Here is a 20,512-nt window from a genome sequence, read left to right as displayed (position 1 = left end):
AGGGTACAATTTCGGTATGAGTGAATAAGGTCAAAAATCATTTTAGAGCAAAATCAAGCACACCATTCGATAGAGCGTAAAATTTAGATCTAAAATGGCCGCCGCTTTTTTCAAATTTCCAAAAAAAAAAAAAAAAAGTCTTATCCGCCATAAGAAGTGCCACCTTTTCCAAAATATTGATGTTTAACGTTAGGGCTCATTTTCACTTAAGAGGCCGAATAGGTTAGGTTAGGTTTGGTTAGGTTAGGTTAGGTTTGGTTAGGTTTGGTTAGGTTTGGTTAGGTTAGGTTTGGTTAGGTTAGGTTGGAAAAGGTGGCAAATTATTGGCCCTCTGATGTTTTCCACACTGTTTTTGACCTTGTTCACCTATACTGCAAAATGTTTTTTGGTTTTTTTTTTTTTTGGAAATTTAAAAAAAGCGGGGGTTATTTTAGATCTAAATTTTACGCTCTATGGAATGGTGTGCTTGATTTTGCTCTAAAATGATTTTTGACCTTATTCACTCATACCGAAATCCTACCCACTACAGTATGTCTTCAGACAAGCCAAGAGCGAGAGATGAAAAAGCTTTCTCTACCCATAGTTTATACTTTTGTCGAATATCTGCAGACGCTGATGGGTCAGGTGCTGTTTCTGTCTTGTTTACAATATCCCAAAGACCTCGATCCCTCAAGACCATCTCCATTTCAAACCGCCAATTGACAAAATTGGTTGACTTTAGTTTCGTAATCTGTCCCATGAGTGAGGTGCTACTGCCGTCCGCCATCTTTGTTTTTGTTTACTACGCACTAATGTTGACCGTACCTTAAGCCTTTGCCTTCCAACGTTATTGCGTTTTTAAAGTCGTACATTGGTAACCACGCTCTGCTACCACATTGTTGGATGATCGAGTTAACGCAATAAAACAATGGCTTAGTTAATTAAATTAATGCAAAAACGTTTATTAGGAACAACAATAATACTGTTAAGAAAGACTGTATTGTACATCACCGTTAGGGTTACCGGTACACACGCGAGTGGGACTGGGTGAGATAAAATACAGGCATGACAATGTGACGTCATTAATTTTGACGTATAAAGCTCCCCCTATGGGTAGTGACCCTTTGACCTATGTTAAAGTTTAGGCTATATTCTAACAAAAACGTATACTTACAATCCGCGACCTTGGCTCAAATACCTAAGCAGTCGACAGGGTCACGGGGTTGAACTTTGTTTATTTTACGGTAATATAAGTGCCCCCAAGCGTATAACCACGGCGAACTAAATTGGTTAAAAAAATATTCTCGCTACGCGACACGCATGGGCCTAGTTCATCTCGGAGGCTCCACTCTAACCCAACTAAAATATGGAATAAGTTACCTTTCGAACATCATTATTTCGATTGCTTCCATTCCTGGTCTCACCCTAAACATTGATAACGTTCAAAGGGCAGAACATACAAGATGTCATAATCCGGTGAACAGCGTTAAAATTCTTATCATATCGAAGGGATTATAGTACATAAATCCCATTGATTTGAAATCCGTCACTCCTCAAATTTCAAAAATACTTTGGCACATTTCGGCAGAATGGGATTTCCATTCAATGGGAGTTCGGCTGAATGGGATTTCCATCCAATGAGAATTCTGCTAAATAGGATTACAGAAACGAAGGCAAGAGTAGAATATATTATTTTTGCCTTATAGAGATGGCAGATTTCATAGTGAAAACCTGTTGAATATAATTCGATTTGCCCTATAAATCGCGCATGTATACGACAGAAAGTTAATCGAAAATATTAGTGTTCACTCTTATTAGTGTTTCACTTTATTGTTAATTCTGTTTGCCTTAAATAATAATCCTGTTAAGGGAAGAGTGAAGTGGAAAATCAAGTGAGTTTTTATCGATTCTTCCACCAATTATAAGACCATTCTGCATAGTGAAACATACAGAAAATATCTCAGAATGATTTTAAAATTCAAGTTAGGCTCAGATTTTATGGATAATTTGAGATAAGGACCTCCGACCAATCGCGTAACGCCCTGCCTTTTTGTTAATAAAATTCTCGTGGCACGCTCCATGCCGAATAAAAAAAGCGCGAGATTGGATTAAAGTTATACTCGCGATGTGACAATCGTGGCGCGAGATGTAGAGTGTGCAAAAGAAATTTTGTTAAGAGAAAGGCAGGGCGTTACGCGATTGGTCAGAGGTCCTTATTTCAAATTATCCATAAAATCTGTACCTAATTTGAATTTTAAAATCATTCGGAGACTATATTTCCTGGATGTTTCAGTATGCAGAATGGTCTTTTAATTAGTAGAAGAATCGATAAAAAATCACTTGATTTTCCTCTTCACCCTCCCTTTAAAGAGCTATGCGTTTCTTACTAGTCTTTTTAATGGATACAGTTACGAGTTGGTATTGTCGAAAGAACGAAGTTTCGGATTCAAGAAACGCGGGAAATGGTTTGGAGTCGTAGGAATGCTTCAAAGAAAAGTAAAGATGAATTTTATACATCTCACACACAAACCCCAAACCTTTAATTTTTTATGTACAAACTTGTCACTGTCGCTCACATATTACATTATTTATGGAAAGTTATATTTCACAAAAAAATAAAATTCTTAAAATTATTTAACCTTCCTGTATAGTTATTCCAAATTCTCAAAGGTTATTTTAGGGCATTTATTTCAAAGAAAAATAGTTTTAAAAACTTGACAAATTAAGAATCTTTATTGTTAATTAAAAGTGGCTTTGGGTTGACAACACATTTTAACCATTGCTATATTTCGTGCCTTTGTGTCATCATAAAAGAGACGAGCTCAGACCTGATAGGCCTAAACGTGACCCCTGGTGAAATCTTATCGGATTTTAACGAAATTTGTCTTAATTTAAAGAGAAAATTACCCTCTACCTCCATAATATAGGAAGTTAACTTCAGCATGACGCTTCAGAACAGCTTCCCAAGAAGTCTGGTGGTGGATTTTGTCCAGCCAGATGTCAACGACAAAGCCACCTTCGTTTTGCGCGCTCCGCTTGAATTGCCAAGAGCCTTGGCACTAATTAAACCATTTAGCTTGGAAGTAAGTACACCAGTAAAGGCGCTCGAAATATCATAGGACAGACGCTTACAAAAAGGGACTAGTGCGTGGTAAGCTTTAGTGATCCAAAAGATAATTTAGTCCTAAAGAGACCTAATAAAGAGTTACTTTTTCCACTGGAAAATTAAAGGTGAACTTAAAAGAGTACATCTCATCTCAGACCACTTAACCCATGGACAGGCAAAACCATGTTAAACCCACGCTAACAAATGGCAATGCGTAGCACGCGCCCTCACGCGTCTGCCGACCGCAATTTGTTGCCAAATGTCCCGTAAAGAAAAATTTGTCTCTAATGGTTCGGGATATATTTTAGTCAAGGCTTAATGTTAAACAGACTTTATAAACAATACCAGAGTGATATTTACAAAAACTAACTTGATAGATCGTTTATGAATCTTTAATGAGGGAGAGGCTAAAATAAATAAATAATGAAATTCAACTAACTTTTATAATTTAGTCAGATTTTCTCCCCATATCGGTGACTGGAGATCTCTACTCCTCAAAAAACAAAATGGCGCGAATTTTACTATGGTTTGGCGAAAAACTTCCAACATCCGCCGCCACAGCGCTAGTGTCAGTCTTTGCTATAAGCAAACCTAGCCCCTATTCAGTTGCCTGTCCATGGGTTAAGTGGTCTGAGATCTCATTTACCCAAGTCCATCTTTAAACAGTAATTTGAAAATTTTTAGTAACTTTGTTGTACCAGAAAATGAACTGATCCTTATTTACCGCCAACACTAAAGGCATTAAACAGTACTAAGAAATTCGAACGTTCCAAGATGTATTAGATTACTAATCTCCTGTTGCTCGTGCCGTGATTTCCTTGCCGCCACCGCGTCTAGTTTTCCCAAGGATGATGGGGGGAGGGGGATGATCCGAAATCTGAGATAAATGTAAGTGCACTACGTGTGGCACGACTCAGTTTGGGTGGGACGCCAAAAATGCAGGAGGAGTAGTCGGACTCAATTGTAATTGGCTCAGAAGGGCTACAGAAGAACCAATTACAATTGAGTCCGACTATTCCTCCCCCATTTTTGGCGTTCCACCCAATGTTAGCCGTTCCACAGTTAGCGCACCTGCTTCTCTAAGATTTCGCATCCAACCCCCATCATCTTTGGTTCTCCTATCCCTATAGAGCTATTTCAGTGGGGGAAAAATTTCGTCTGCTACGAAAATTGGGCCTGCCTTTGAGTGTAGAGGGCGGCCATTTTGTGAGGGTTTCTCTATGGGCAAATAGCATTGGCGACGTAGCCATTACCCCCTCTGAAATAGCTCTATAGCGTTTAAAAGATCAAGGCTAAACAAATTTCTTTATTGTAACTTTGCTAGGTATGGATTTGCATTCTGTGCCTGTTTCCCGCTATGGCCATTTTCTTGAAGTTGCTGGCGGTGCGATTTTTTGTCGATTTGAAGGCCTCGAATAACAGGTTTTTTTGGTCGTTCGGTGACGCTCTTTGGTACGAATTCGGCGCCCTCCTTGACACCGGAGCCGAACCACCCAGGCGATTGGAGCGCAGTTCCATGAAAGTCGGCTTGATTGGTTGGCTCATCTTTTCCATGATCGCCTACGCTTCCTTTTCGGGTCAATTAAGTAAGAAGCAAAATGTCTCTCATATATATCGCTATATTAATTTGTAGATGTAATTCGGTTTGCACTCGTACTCGCGATTTTCATGGACGAGTTAACCCTAGATGTTCGAAAATAAATCGTTGTCTCAAGCCTGGTTTTCACCGCCGAATATTTAACGTAACATTAAAAAATAATCGGCAAAATTTTGCGGAAAATTCCTTAAAAAAAGGCGGCAAAACGTTTTCACTAAAACTTGCAATATCATAAGTACCATAATTACCCCTGATAAGTAAAACACGCCCGTTGGTCTAATGTAACCAGCATGTTCATCTGAACCCTATACAAGTTAAGTATAAGCGACGCCGTGCGGCCTTTTTTGTCCCAACTTTTTAGCCAATGGGAAACGTTTCTAAGGGTGCTCTAACTTCCCAGAAGTCTGACTTAGAATCTCGGTAAATGGATAGTGCTCATTCATAGATTCTGGGTCAGAATTCTGAGTTAGTAAACATTAAGGTTTCGTCTGCTACACGTATGGACACAGGCCACAGAAGCCCAAGCTACAAATATCGTAAGTGTAATTGATGAATTAGTACCGTTATCCATCATTGTTTAATATATGTCGCAACAAAAATGTTTTAAGTTACAACCCTAAACCTATACTCGCGCGCTTAAAGGTCGCCATTACTCCAACACTGGTCCGTGGCCTACAAGATATCTGTAGGGGAGGTCTGAATATGAGCCTCCGCGGACGATTTACAGTTTCAAATGACTACAAGAGGCCGCCTCCATCGTTTTTTTGGGTGAAAATGCCCGTTACATTGGTCCTATGGGCGTGTTGTACTTATCAGGGGTAATTATGGTTGCTATGGTAATATCATGAAAGTGGGCAAGCTCGTGGAGACCAAGTCTTACCAGTTATGTTGAAAACACACCAATAGCAACCTATCGATTTTTTTTAGAATTTAGGGTCTTTGTAAAAACGTTAATTTGTATCATATAAATAAGGATTAAGCCAAAGTCCTTTAACAAATCGTTAACTATACATTTTTAGAAATTTAACTCGACCACACAAACGCCTTCAATTAAAAAAAATGGCGTCGAAAATAAACCTCTCGCGAGGTGATCAAAACCAAGCCTATGACGTCCCGCATTCGTCGATTTCTATTGGACACCGCTTTCCTTTAAGCAAAAGTTCATTAGGTAAGTAAGTAAAAATTTGAGGAAAAATAGAAAACCAATTCCGTGCTTGCCGCCCAAAAAACGCGAAATTTTGCGGCAAGTTACCGGTTTTTCCAGCGTTTTGGGCCAGTGAAAACCAGGCTTTAGAAGCGAGGGGTTAGTTACTTGAATAATCAGGTGTACAAAACCGCAGAAATCGATAACTTGATTTCTAGAATTCTTAGAAAATCATCAGTAATCAAAATCATTCTTGTGGGTAATCAAAGGTAATCAGAAATCTCCGATAATCACTGGAAATCACGTGAAATCATAAGAAAATCGGAAATAATCACATGATTTACTTACAATCTTTCGTAGTTACCTCGGAAATCACACATTTCGTGAACTAATCACGCATAATCAATCGAGGAATTCGATAATTCCAAAATAAAATTCGTAACCAGTTCAGATAGAAATAATTACTGAATTCATCGTAATTCACGAAGAATCCAGTGCACTCTTAAAATCAAAGGTGTGATTTAGCACCTTTTGTCTTAATTTTGACGGGTCCAAAAACAGCACCATTAATGTGGTTAAATAACGCCTCTGAAAGCTTTAAATGGCCCATTTTCAACACTTTGCGTCTTAAAAATATTTCCTCCGACACATTTATTACACCTTTTAAAGCTTAATCTTACACCTTTTAATTACCATATTTTTAAAATATCTTCTTAAAGTGTCTGTATGTTCTTCTAATATTCTTCAAAAGGCGTAAATTTTTTCTTGAAGTGAGAAATAGTGCAGAAAAGGTGTGATTTAGCACCTTTCGTCTTAATTTAAAGTTGTTAAACAACACCTCTGAAAGTGTTAAATGGACCATTTTTAGCACTGCATCTTAAAAATATTTCCCACTGACACATTTATTACACCTCATTGAGATATTTCTTACACCTTTTAAAACAATATTTTTAAAAATTGTTCTTTAAGTGCTTGTACTTTGTATGTTCTTCCAAAATTCTTCAAATGGCGTGAATTTGAACTACCGAAGTGGGAAATAATGCAGAAAAGGCGTGTAATATTGTAAGGAAGGCTGTATTACACAACGTGATTTTAATACAGTTTGACACCGTTACCACATCGTGCTACTCTCAATAAAGGTGCTTTATATACTTTTCACTGTACACACGCAATATTTTAGTGTTTTTACCACCTATAAAAGTAGTTTTTATGGGTTCACATTTCACACAGACAGAAACCAAAATTGGGAGTTCTCATTCGAAAACACTCCCGCAATTTAGGCGGTTTCGAAAAGTGGTAAATAGTCTCAAACGAAAGTGTTCATGGCTAAAATTTCTCTGTTAATAACAGAGTTGCAACGTGCCACATTATCTAACGATTTGAAGTCTTATCTAAATATAAGAGAAAGGTGAAATAAGCCATAATCCATAACATATCCGTTGTTATTATTGTAACATGATGTTTAAAAAGAAAAATTTATATTTAAATTATGGTAAATAAACATGTTCCAGTAATATGTTGAGATATTTATGGATTTTTAATGAAAGGTTTGTCTGTAGTTCAAATTTACATCCGCAGAATCACGAAATTTTAGTGCAGAAGAAACTTTGTTATTATGGGTTTTCTAAACTATTAATTCAACCGATAACCAATACGCAGAGTGTGGGCGTTGTGAGCACTTAACGATAAATTAGCCTTGTTTGATTGAATTAAAAATGTTAAACCCGGGACGCAATGCGTCAAAACAATTAACGATTATAGAACTTTAATTATGGGTAATGTCAAATAAGGTGGACTTCGAAACTCTTCATTAGATATTAAGCTGAAAGGATTTAAACACACTTATTTGAACAATGGGTGTCGAAAATAAGAATGGAAATTGTTCAACAGAGGTGCAGTTTAACACCTTTTCAACTCGTCTTTCGTACTAAAAGATAATTGTTACTCTTTTATGTGTGTTGTGCAATTCCTTACAGGATGTGTCTCACCACCTTGGCGAGCTTAAAATAACACTTTTAAGCGTGTCGCATAACAACTTTTAGAGTGTCGCGTAACGCCTTAAAGAGTGTCGCGTGACGCCTTAAAGAGTGTCGCGTAACGCCTTAAAGAGTGTCGCGTAACGCCTTAAAGAGTGTCGCGTAACGCCTTAAAGAATGTCGCGTGACGCCTTAAAGAGTGTCGCGTGACGCCTTAAAGAGTGTCGCGTGACGCCTTAAAGAGTGTCGCGTGACGCCTTAAAGAGTGTCGCGTGACGCCTTAAAGAGTGTCGCGTGACGCCTTAAAGAGTGTCGCGTGACGCTTTTAAGAGTGTCGCTTGACGCTCTTAAGAGTGTCGCGTGACTCTTTTAAGAGTGTCGCGTGACGCTTTTAAGAGTGTCGCGTAATGCTTTTAAAAGTGTCACATAACACATTTAGCAGGTTTTATAAAGCTAATACCACCTGATCACCAATTCCTTTTCCTTAGCTACTTTTTACTCAGGGATAAAAATATTTTCTTAAGAAAATATCATCTTTAAAAAATGCTGTTATATTTACTTTAATACGAACAATTACGTCTTTTTCCTTGCATTTATAATCTTTGGATTGACTTCAAAATTAAAAGATATATAGAAACGGAAGACCTCATATAAAAAACAAGTTATTGATTTTCAATCCCGCAGTATTATTATTTAATTTCCATGTTTAATTTCAAACGGTGTTTTAAAGGTTTTTATTACCGAATTTACACCAAATTATCTGGAAAAACTCAAGGTGATGAAACTCTATTTTGGGTGTTTTTAATTTGCAAAACATTTGTTTTCTTAAATTACACTCTTTTGAAACTTCCATTTCGCTAAATATTAATTATCCACAAAACAATTTCATAATCATAAGTCAATGAAAAAATGCGAAATTGTTCTCTCGCCGCTCCCGCGTTATTGTATGGTACTGTATGAGACAGTTTAACTATAGCAATTAAAAATTTACAGAATTGTGCTAAAAAATACCAGTTTATAAAATTTAAAGTCTGAGATCTACCCTTATCAAAAGTAAATAGATATCAAAAAGTTATTAGCTTTAAGTCAATCATACCTTCCCGCCTGCATGCTATGTAAAATTAGTATCGAGTATCACGTGGCTTGCTTGTAACCAATAGGATGTTCGCATGACGTCATAGAAGCGACAAGAGATATTGGAAAGCAGTACAAATTACTGAGCATCATGGGAGTAAATTTAGGGCAATATCATTGGTAGCCGCGCTTACGTGATGGAAAATGGCGCCGTAGTAGTGCGGGTAATAGCTGAATTATGGTAAATTATATTAAAATACTAGTCTAAACCTGTAATTAGTTTCATAATGCCGCGTAAAAAACGATTTTAGTTTCGCCTTCGGTATCGACCCAGTGCAATTTTTATCTGAAACCTACGAATAATACCTCATACTCTTGCATCATGTTTCAAAACAAAATTTTTCAAACGTCCTTGGCTCTCCCAACATTGTAGTATTGTTTTACGTTGATCTTTTTGTTTCACGAATTCGTCATAATCATATTCCTTATCCATTTTTCATATTACTATTTTATCACATTCATAGGCAATCGCATATAGTCTTCACAGATTTTGTACTAGGCCTAGGCTATACTGTTACAGTCTCACAGCAGACAGCTGATTGAAATTACCTTTAGAACGCATGCGCGTCGATTAAACCTTCAACAACCCGCACTACTTTGTCTGAGCGGCGCGACACTAGATACGATAGGTACATGTCAAGTGGTTCGCTAGGTGCTACGCCATTTGTGCGCTGCCGCGGAATAGGAGCGGGAATCTCAACTTTCATAACGCGCCCAGAGATATTAACTTCTTGTTTATAATCTATTTACTTCTGCCCTTATAACACCCTTTCCGAAGAAAAAGGAGTAATTCCAGATAGATTTTACACCTTTATTAACTAAGCTTTTTTTCGTAGATAATGGTCACCTTTAAAATACCAATATAACACCGTTTTTGTTATTCATGTGAAAATGTTAGGTGTTATATAGGTGTTTTTAAAAAGTACACCATTTTCACTCCAAAGAAACACTCAATTTTTTTTGTGTGTTGAAACAGTTTAACTGCCGTTCTTCTCTGATTCGTGGCCATAGTTCCCTAATTTTATCCTCCAAACAGTAATTGCATGCCATTTTAAAACTTAATGACAAATCCAGGTCACTTTGATTCTCTAGCAATAACCTGGCCATCTTGGGTCGATTCAATGGTCCTTCAACCGTCCAACTCAAATTGTCGAGATGGTGCTCCAAGCTAGTGTCGTTGACGTCGTCGTTAATTTCGTTAAGCCACTTAATTATTTCATGTCCTACGTCAGTCAATATCAACATGGTCATTTCTTTAAATAGTGTTGGTACGTTGGAGCGCTTTAGATAGACAATTGCTTGGTCGTTCAATGCCTTGGCCTCCAGACAGTAGCGGTTCAAGACAAAGTTCTCCGCAAAGGCGCCGTCGAACTTAAATTTATCCAGAAAAGATCGTAAGGAATCTTTATTTGCCTTAACCCAAACTGACGAGGCGAAATTAGTCAGGGCTTGACGTTGCAAAGAAATCATAGGCAGTTTGGCCAGCTCCATTTTGAATTATTCAGTAAGACTTTCGTATGGATGCGTCGACGTTTAAGGATTCTCAAATGCGAGTAATAAACTTCACTGAATTTCGTGGCTTTTCAGAATCTGTAATTTATACGTTGTGGCTTCTCGCTGTTTTTCAAATGCGACTAACCTAAAAACCATACAAGAACTAATGGCTATTATTAATTGTTTACATCCGAAACGAAAAAGAAAACCATGACTTAATGCAGCCATAAGACATCCTACAGCAAAAAAAAAAATCAGAATATCGGCCGCCTTACATATTACCGATTTTACCATAAGCTACGGCTTAGCTTGTTAAGCCATTCCTCGGACAATACTTCAGTTTTACTATACTGATAACTAATCACATTTGTAACACTAAAATAGCGAAGCTCAGAATGTTTTTAACGCTCATACGACAAGCACTTACCGAACAAACTCTGCTCAAAATTAATTCATTCCAGTCCCAGCGACAAAAAATGGTTAACTATAATGGCGACGGTGTGTTTTAATTAGGCTTAAGTTTGAATATCACGCGCGTCACGACGCAAGCTGCTCGCGCTAGCAGCGCAGCGTCCGGGAGCGCGTGATCGAGTGGGTTATGTTTGAACGGAAGATGGAGCTACAGTAGGATTTAAAAACAAGATGATAAAGACCCCTGGTTAAATGACTTGGAAATATTCATATTAACAGCACTCTATATGACCTCCGCCATATTTTAAAATGGCGGGCCAGGGTCAACGCCGCGTTCCTTCGCTCCTGGTAGAATCCCCCAGCCGAATTTAGAATATATTTATAGGAACCATAATACACCGGGGCATTTTTAAATAGTAAGCTACAATATAAAGCTATCTCAGTTGTGACGTCAGTGGCTAGGTAAAACGTCACAGACTTAGCTTTGTTAGAGGGCGGCCATGTTTGGTTCTAAGGGCAAATAGCATGGGTGACGTCACACCAAGGCTTCAGAATAAAATGATTGAAAGAATGTAACAACTACAATTGCAATTCTGAAGTACTCTAAATAATTAAAATTCTTGCGTATGAATTTAGATGGGAAAAAGTTTATTGTGACCAAAAAGTAAACATTAAATTGGTAAATATTTGAAAATAAAAGACTTATATTACTCAGTGTAATTATTCTTTAAACAATTTTTACGTAAGTATCTAACTACAAATGCATTACTTATTTAAAACTGAGCAATTTTGGAAAAAAATCCTTCAGAACAAAATTCGATGAAAACGTGTTTAGAAAACCAAAACGCATTATTTTGGGAAAATACTTTGCAAAACACAAAATTTTAAGTAATTTTATACTGATTGTAACAGTTTAACAATCTAATCAAAGCGGTTGAGATTCCAATGCGGAAAAATCTCAATCAAAATCTCAGCAATAATATCCTTAAAAGGAACTAAGCGACGATCATACTCTGATGCCTTAATTAGATTTTCAGCTACATTCTTGCTGTAAAGGGCACGAGCGAGGTAATATTTCAAAAGATTCAAGTCGTGTTTAGCCAACGAGTAGACAATTCTATAACGATGATTTAGGTCCTTGGGGTAACCCTTGGGTCCAACGCTTTCAATTACCATTTTAATGGAAACATCGTCTTCGTTGCGACACAGTTGATAAAAGATGCGAGGCAACAATGAAGAAACTTTTAATAACTCTTTTTTAGTGAATCTGGTCCAATAATGTCTGAACAAAATCCTAGAGTTGTAACGTTTGAAAAACCCCAATGATCCATCAGCTAGCTCTAACAAATCATTGCCATTTGAAGCATTCACTGTGTCTTCCATCTCGCTTAAGTGCTGGTCAAATGCCTTTACAAACTCGGTATTTTGCCATGCAAAGTAATTGAAAGTTGTCCTTAACATTAGGATAAGGCACCAAGGCATGATCTCGCGCATTTCCATAAAATTTAATTGACTTAACAAATAAGCAAAAACCGATTCGTCGCAGAGCAAATATTTTTTTACATGAAATGATTTGAAAACATTCAAGGCCTCATTTTTATCTGCATCACTTAAACTATTAAATAGAAATTTAACTGTTTCAATAGTATAACGACGACTAAAAACAACCTTAAGTAAACATCCTACATCAATAGACCTTCCATAAAAATTTAACACCAAGTCTAGACGGGTAAACAATACGTTCCGCAAGTGTTCGTCTAGTTTACAAATCCAGTATTTTACCAACGCATTTTCATCATCGAGATCTTTTAACTCCCGTTCTTCTCTGATTCGCGGCCATAGTTCCCTTATTTTATCCTCCAAACAGTATTTGCATTCCACTTTAAAACTGAATGACAAATCAAGGTCACTTTGATTCTCTAGCAGTAATCTGACCATCTTGGGTCGATTTAATGGTCCTTCAACCGTCCAACTCAAATTGGAGACTTGGTGCTCCAAGGTGGTGTCGTTGACGTCGTCTTCAATTTCGTTAAGCCACTTAATTATTTCTTGTCCTACATCAGTCAATATCATCATGGTCATTTCTTTAAAAAGTGTTGGTATGTTGGAACGCTTCAGCTCGGCAATTGCTTGGTCGTTCAATGGCTCGGCCTCCAGATCGGATCGTGAGAATTGTTTATTTGCCTTTATCCAAACTGACGAGGCGAAATTAGTCAGGGCTTGACGTTGGCCAGCTCCATTTTGAATTATTCAATACGACGTTCGTATGGGAAAATGCTGGATACGTTGACGTTTCAGGATTCTCAAAAGCGAGTAACAAACTTCACTGAATTTCTTGGCTATACAGAATAGAGATGGGCCGATACCGATACCATATCGGTATCGGTACCGATATTTGGCTTTAACCGATATATCGGGATCGGTTAAAAATGAACCGATATTTCTACCCGATATTTTTTGAAGAAAATAAATACTTATGTTGAGAGTAGATGGTGCCATAAGACCTAAACTCTGAGACAGCACAGTTTTTCATCTATTTTTGGATAACGTAACTAGTGTCTAAAATGGGTTTTATAGTTTCAATTACCAAAATTGGATCGAGAATCATCTATAGAGATGGGCCGATACCGATACTATATCGGAATCGGTTTGATATCGGTTTAATCGAAGGATCGGGTAAAATATCGGTATCGGTACGTATCGGTTTCCCAAGTATCGGATCATATCGGTATCGGTTTAAACTGGTATCGGCCCATCTCTAATACAGAATCCGTCATTTATACGTTGGGGGTTCTCGCTCTATTTCAAATGAGCCTTACCTAAAAACCATATAAGAACTAATGGCTATTATTAATTGTTTACATTCGAAACGAAAAAGAAAACCATGACTTAATGCAGCCAAGTATATAATACTTCTCTTCGAGAAAAGTGTAACACCACAAAGCGGGGTAATTGTAACATGATTCTTCCTAACCAACATTTATTATAGCAAGGTTAATTGCTAAACCGAATCGCATACGCCATATAAATAGTTAATTCCTCATCATTACTATATCTATTAGCGCTGCTTAACTATTTGCCAAGGCGAATGCATGCGCTTGTGTGTTAATTTTTGTTACAGCATGTCAAGACAATCAAGGTTTGTTGGTTAATTGATTGCTGAGGATTTAGTAAATACCAAACAGTTATAGAATTCACCCTAGCACGGTGCGATGCCCATCTGAAGTTTGATGAGCACGAGAGCAAACAAAAAGGGACCATGACTCCTGGGTAGAATCATGTTACATAACTAAAGTATTAAGATGATACAGTGTCATCCTTCTTCTATTATCAACCCCTTCTGGTATGACCTTAAAAGCTACCAATGTCATAATGTAGAAGAGCTAAAACTAGTTGTTGGGGACTGGACAAAACCATCCCTCAAATATGGAAGCAGGAAGTGTCATGCCCTATTCCAAATTCCCTCACTTTACAGGTTCAAGGCTTTTCCCTTGGCAAGTAATTTTTCCTCATAGATTTTCCAGTTTTAGCAAAAGTAAATAGATATCAAAAAGTTATTAGCTTTAAGTCAATCATACCTTCCCGCCTGCATGCTATGTAAAATTAGTATCGAGTATCACGTGGCTTGCTTGTAACCAATAGGATGTTCGCATGACGTCATAGAAGCGACAAGAGATATTGGAAAGCAGTACAAATTACTGAGCATCATGGGAGTAAATTTAGGGCAATATCATTGGTAGCCGCGCTTACGTGATGGAAAATGGCGCCGTAGTAGTGCGGGTAATAGCTGAATTATGGTAAATTATATTAAAATACTAGTCTAAAACTGTAATTAGTTTCATAATGCCGCGTAAAAAACGATTTTAGTTTCGCCTTCGGTATCGACCCAGTGCAATTTTTATCTGAAACCTACGAATAATACCTCATACTCTTGCATCATGTTGCAAACAAAAGTTTTCAAACGTCCTTGGCTCTCCCAACATTGTAGTATTGTTTTACGTTGATCTTTTTGTTTCACGAATTCGTCATAATCATATTCCTTATCCATTTTTCATATTACTATTTTATCACATTCATAGGCAATCACATGTAGTCTTCACAGATTTTGTACTAGGCCTAGGCTATACTGTTACAGTCTCACAGCAGACAGCTGATTGAAATTACCTTTAGAACGCATGCGCGTCGATTAAACCTTCAACAACCCGCACTACTTTGTCTGAGCGGCGCGACACTAGATACGATAGGTACATGTCAAGTGGTTCGCTAGGTGCTACGCCATTTGTGCGCTGCCGCGGAATAGGAGCGGGAATCTCAACTTTCATAACGCGCCCATGCCGGGGAGATATTAACTTCTTGTTTGTAATCTATTTACTTCTGGTTTTAGTTGTTTGTTTGTAGAACAGTTTTTATTTGTTCGTGGAACAGTTTTTATTTGTTCGTGGAACAGTTTTTATTTGTTCGTGGAACAGTTTTTATTTGTTCGTGGAACAGTTTTTATTTGTTCGTGGAACAGTTTTTATTTGTTCGTGGAACAGTTTATATTTGTTCGTGGAACAGTTTTTACTTGTTTGTGGAACAGTTTTACTTGTTCGTGGAACAGTTTTACTTGTTCGTGGAACAGTTTCAATTGTTCGTGGAACAGTTTTTATTTGTTCGTGGAACAGTTTTTATTTGTTCGTGGAACAGTTTTTATTTGTTCGTGGAACAGTTTTTATATGTTCGCTGAACAGTTTTTATTTGTTCGTGGAACAGTTTATATTTGTTCGTGGAACAGTTTTATTTATTCGTGGAACAGTTTTTATTTGTTCGTGGAACAGTTTTTATTTGTTCGTGGAACAGTTTTTATTTGTTCGTGGAACAGTTTTTATATGTTCGCTGAACAGTTTTTATTTGTTCGTGGAACAGTTTATATTTGTTCGTGGAACAGTTTTATTTATTCGTGGAACAGTTTTTATTTGTTCGTGGAACAGTTTTTATTTGTTCGTGGAACAGTTTTTATTTGTTCGTGGAACAGTTTTTATTTGTTCGTGGAACAGTTTTTATTTGTTCGTGGAACAGTTTTATTTATTCGTGGAACAGTTTTATTTATTCGTGGAACAGTTTTATTTGTTCGTGGAACAGTTTTTATTTGTTCGTGGAACAGTTTTTATTTGTTCGTGGAACAGTTTTTATTTGTTCGTGGAACAGTTTTTATTTGTTCGTGGAACAGTTTTTATTTGTTCGTGGAACAGTTTTTATTTGTTCGTGGAACAGTTTTTATTTGTTCGTGGAACAGTTTTTATTTGTTCGTGGAACAGTTAGAACAATTAATTTAAAAACGACTAGGCCTAGTACAATGAAATTATAAACATGCTAGAACCAATAAAAGAAAATTAGTGAAACCAGGACAAAATTCCCCAACTTTTAGGACAATTTTCAAATTCCCCAACTTTTATCCAACATTTCACACGTATTTTCAAAATCCCAAACTTTCCATGACTTCCAGGTACTAAGGCAAACCCGGTTATGCTTTAGTATGCTCCCCTAAACCGGAATAGATTCCCCATAATGACATTTGGGAAAGTCATGTCATGCACTGCCAAAGTTGCAAGTGACATTAGAGGATTATAACTTCTATTCATCCATTGAAAGAAAATATTAACTTTCAAGGTTCTGGTTGCATTACCCTTGATGTTCAGTCTTGGCTAGATAAGTGCAACTAAACCAAGTAACTTGTGGATGATGAAGAAACCTTTTGATTCCCCTGAGTTTTTCAGGTTTTTTCCCACACATTTTTACGGGTTTTCCAGTTTTGAATGAACCCTGATAGAGTAATGGCAGTACTACCTATGCAAACAACCTACCTTTCTGTGTCATCAAACTCTTAGGCGCCTACAAGAGCGTGCCCAGAGGGAGGGATACATAGTCTACACCTCTCTCTACCGCCACTACTCTATTGCTTTATTGTCAATTGATTTTATCAACAGTAAGCTAATCTTTAAGCCCCATCTATGTCTGCGAAAATCTTATCACCAAACTAACAACTTACTAATCAACAAATATAGAACGCATTTTTCTTGTCACACTTATTATCATTATTGTTAGGTAATGATATTTTTAATTAAAACCCCCATTCTAAAAAGTGGAAATAATAAAATTTACTTACAATATTAATGATCTAGCTGTTGTGAATCCACATGTAATTTAGTTCAATAATGTCTTTAACAGAAAAAAAACACTTCCTTGTACTTTGAAAATGTTCAATTTTTAAAAGTTCTTCAGGAACTTCGCCACTTATTATTGACTAACTAAAGACGCGCGTTCTGGTCAAGTTCTTTGTCTTTGGTCCTCAGTTCCCGCCCAATTTTGGGCTAACAAAGGCTTAACTTAAAAACTTGTTGCTAGAAAAATTATAACACTTAATAAATTGAATAAACAATTATTTTATATAGTTATCTTAGATGTATCATTACCATATAATGCTTTCGTTTTTGAAGTTTAAACGGTTAATTGCCAGATCGTGACTTTGACGCAAAATTAACTTTGAGAATCGAGATTCTGACAAAGAAACAAAAGCAAAACTAAAAAGTAGGCTTAAGCCGGAAAGAACAACCGCGCTGCTAGCCTGCTAGTCTCGCTGAAATCAAGGCGGCAAAAATATTTTTAGATCGATGGTGCGTTGGGTCCAAAGTTTTTTAGATACCGGAAAACCGGACGTTTAAGGTTTGAGAGTCTTAAAAAGCAAAATAAAGGTTTGTTCGTGTAGTGAATCTGAACGCCGTCTGCTTTTACATTGTAGTTATGTCTAGCCCTAGTCTGATGCCGTTATAAAATAAAATGTTTGCCAATCAGTTATTTTCCACCATGGAGTATTATTACAGTAGGCGTAGCTACAATATTAGACTCCTTCAAGGATAAAACATTTTCACTCTAGTGAAACTACTCCATGGAAAATATAGATGGCAACCAGAATTCCAAGCAGAGTGGGAAATAAGGCGGTGGCACAGGGCAAATGACCAGTTTAAATATTGCCTGGACCCGTTTATAAATTAAATCGGAGGGGGGTCAGTGGTCCACGGGACCACTAATAAAATTCAAGGGTAACCAGACTCCAGACATTATCTCAACTATTTTAATTATTTTAATTATCCACTTCAAAAGTTTAGCAGACGATGCGCTCTGGTTAATGGTCATGGACCAGTTTATTTATTCCAGACCATGGGGGGGGGTTGCTGGCCCGACGTCCAGTTTTAAAAAAATCCTTATCCTGGATTCCTGATTCCAAGTCAGCCGTCCATAACAGGCTTGGAAATAAGGTTTATTTCTGAACTAGTCCTTCGGACCAGTGACCCCTGATGTCTTAAATGTGAAACTGGTCCCGGGACCAGTGACCCTTCCCCAATTTATTTTTCTACTGGTCCCAGGACTTGTGGTTGTTCTCTCTTCTAAAAAAATCTCTCTCGGCTTAGGGTTGTATACACAACCAGGGCCGGAAATAAGCACAGGACACTGGACATTGTCCAATAAAATTTTAAAATGTCCCATAATCTTTTTAAAACCTAAGGGGGTCACTGGACATTTTGACCAATAAATTTTCCGAAGTTTTGATAGCTTGACTTTGAAAATGTGACACTATTTATGCACACGCCAGTGGACAATGTCCAATAAATTTTCCAGACAAATAGGGGGGGGTCACTGGACAATGTCCTATAAGAAATTTTTCTTATTTCTGGCCCTGTACACAACTGGACTCCTGGAGTCGAAATTTATGTTAAAATGAAAATAATTAAAGAGGTCCACATATCAATTTTTAATAAAAGTAGGAATTAATAAACTGGTCATTGGGACCAGTGACCCTCGCGTTTTGAATAAAAAAAAGTGGTCCAAGCTATTAATAAACTGGTTTTTGACCTGTAAACCTGTCTTATTTCCTAGCCTGTACACGACTGCACTCCTGGAGTCGAAATTTATGTTAAAATGAAAATAATTAAAGAGGTCCCCATATCAATTTTTAATAAAAGTAGGAATTAATAAACTAGTCACTGGGACCAGTGACCCTCACGTTTTGAATAAAAAAAGTGGTCCAAGCTATTAATGAACTGGTTTTTTGACCTGTAAACCTGCCTTATTTCCTAGCCTGTTTAGAGAGCTGGAAACCATCAGAAACGGACATTAGCCGTTTTCTTTTTTTATTCAAAATTAAGACCCTCATGCTATTATCATCCCCGATGTAATTAAATTATAAATATTTAAATATATATATATATAAATCAATTGATAAATGTGACATTTTGACAGAACAGATGCTTTTAATATTGTATAAAATGAGGACACATGTTGTTAGGTTTAATATTCTCTTGATCGAAATTGTGATATAAAAGGGTTGTGTTCTCTGGGTTTTATATCACAACTGACAACAGAATCGTCCATTTCATACGAAAATAACTCTAAAAATGTTTCGTTTCGTCGTTATTAGCTTAATTTACGACAATGATGATGGCTGACTTGGAATCAGGCTAGGAAATAAGACAGGTTTACAGGTCAAAAACCAGTTTATTAATAGCTTGGACCACTTTTTTTTATTCAAAACGCGAGGGTCACTGGTCCCAATGACCAGTTTATTAATTCCTACTTTTATTAAAAATTGATATGTGGACCTCTTTAATTATTTTCATTTTAACATAAATTTCGACTCCAGGAGTCCAGTTGTGTACAGGGCCAGAAATAAGAAAAATTTCTTATAGGACATTGTCCAGTGACCCCCCCCCCCTATTTGTCTGGAAAATTTATTGGACATTGTCCACTGGCGTGTGCATAAATAGTGTCACATTTTCATAGTCAAGCTATCAAAACTTCGGAAAATTTATTGGTCAAAATGTCCAGTGACCCCCTTAGGTTTTAAAAAGATTATGGGACATTTTAAAATTTTATTGGACAATGTCCAGTGTCCTGTGCTTATTTCCGGCCCTGGTTGTGTATACAACCCTAAGCCGAGAGAGATTTTTTTAGAAGAGAGAACAACCACAAGTCCTGGGACCAGTAGAAAAATAAATTGGGGAAGGGTCACTGGTCCCGGGACCAGTTTCACATTTAAGACATCAGGGGTCACTGGTCCGAAGGACTAGTTCAGAAATAAACCTTATTTCCAAGCCTGTTATGGACGGCTGACTTGGAACATAGAAAATAAATTTATTTTCTATGCTTGGAATCAGGAATCCAGGATAAGGATTTTTTTAAAACTGGACGTCGGGCCAGCAACCCCCCCCCCATGGTCTGGAATAAATAAACTGGTCCATGACCATTAACCAGAGCGCATCGTCTGCTAAACTTTTGAAGTGGATAATTAAAATAATTAAAATAGTTGAGATAATGTCTGGAGTCTGGTTACCCTTGAATTTTATTAGTGGTCCCGTGGACCACTGACCCCCCTCCGATTTAATTTATAAACGGGTCCAGGCAATATTTAAACTGGTCATTTGCCCTGTGCCACCGCCTTATTTCCCACTCTGCTTGGAATTCTGGTTGCCATCTATATTTTCCATGGAGTAGTTTCACTAGAGTGAAAATGTTTTATCCTTGAAGGAGTCTAATATTGTAGCTACGCCTACTGTAATAATACTCCATGGTGAAAAATAACTGATTGGCAAACACTTTATTTTATAACGGCATCAGACTAGGGCTAGACATAACTA

At 37.2% G+C, this 20,512-nt stretch overlaps 2 protein-coding genes across 7 annotated transcripts in view; one reads left to right on the top strand and one right to left on the bottom strand.

Moving 5' to 3' along the window:
- On the top strand, window positions 1–5,820 carry LOC149668274 (glutamate [NMDA] receptor subunit 1-like). 3 transcript variants are annotated; one of them, XM_089841144.1, is made up of 4 exons: window positions 1–2,475; window positions 2,907–3,062; window positions 4,410–4,671; window positions 5,702–5,820. In XM_089841144.1, the coding sequence occupies exons 1-4, from the start codon at window positions 2,461–2,463 to the stop codon at window positions 5,707–5,709; spliced, it is 441 nt and encodes a 146-aa protein (XP_089697270.1). In that variant the 5' UTR covers window positions 1–2,460; the 3' UTR covers window positions 5,710–5,820. The 3 variants fall into 3 exon arrangements, with proteins under 3 accessions (XP_089697270.1, XP_089697269.1, XP_089697268.1); XM_089841143.1 differs by lacking the exon at window positions 5,702–5,820 and having other exon boundaries at window positions 1–1,871; window positions 2,388–2,475; window positions 4,410–5,508; XM_089841142.1 differs by lacking the exon at window positions 5,702–5,820 and having other exon boundaries at window positions 1–1,871; window positions 2,370–2,475; window positions 4,410–5,508.
- Window positions 1–20,512, bottom strand: part of LOC149668269 (uncharacterized) — a 142,872-nt gene that overhangs the window by 47,141 nt on the left and 75,219 nt on the right. The window lies entirely within an intron of this gene.

The sequence above is a fragment of the Phalangium opilio genome, unplaced genomic scaffold (assembly GCF_054372755.1).
Source record: "Phalangium opilio isolate 3A_F unplaced genomic scaffold, DU_Popi_V2 ptg000056l_1, whole genome shotgun sequence".
NCBI lineage: Eukaryota > Metazoa > Arthropoda > Arachnida > Opiliones > Phalangiidae > Phalangium > Phalangium opilio.
Note: the sequence above shows the minus strand (reverse complement) of the source record. Positions and strands in the feature narration are given on the sequence as shown.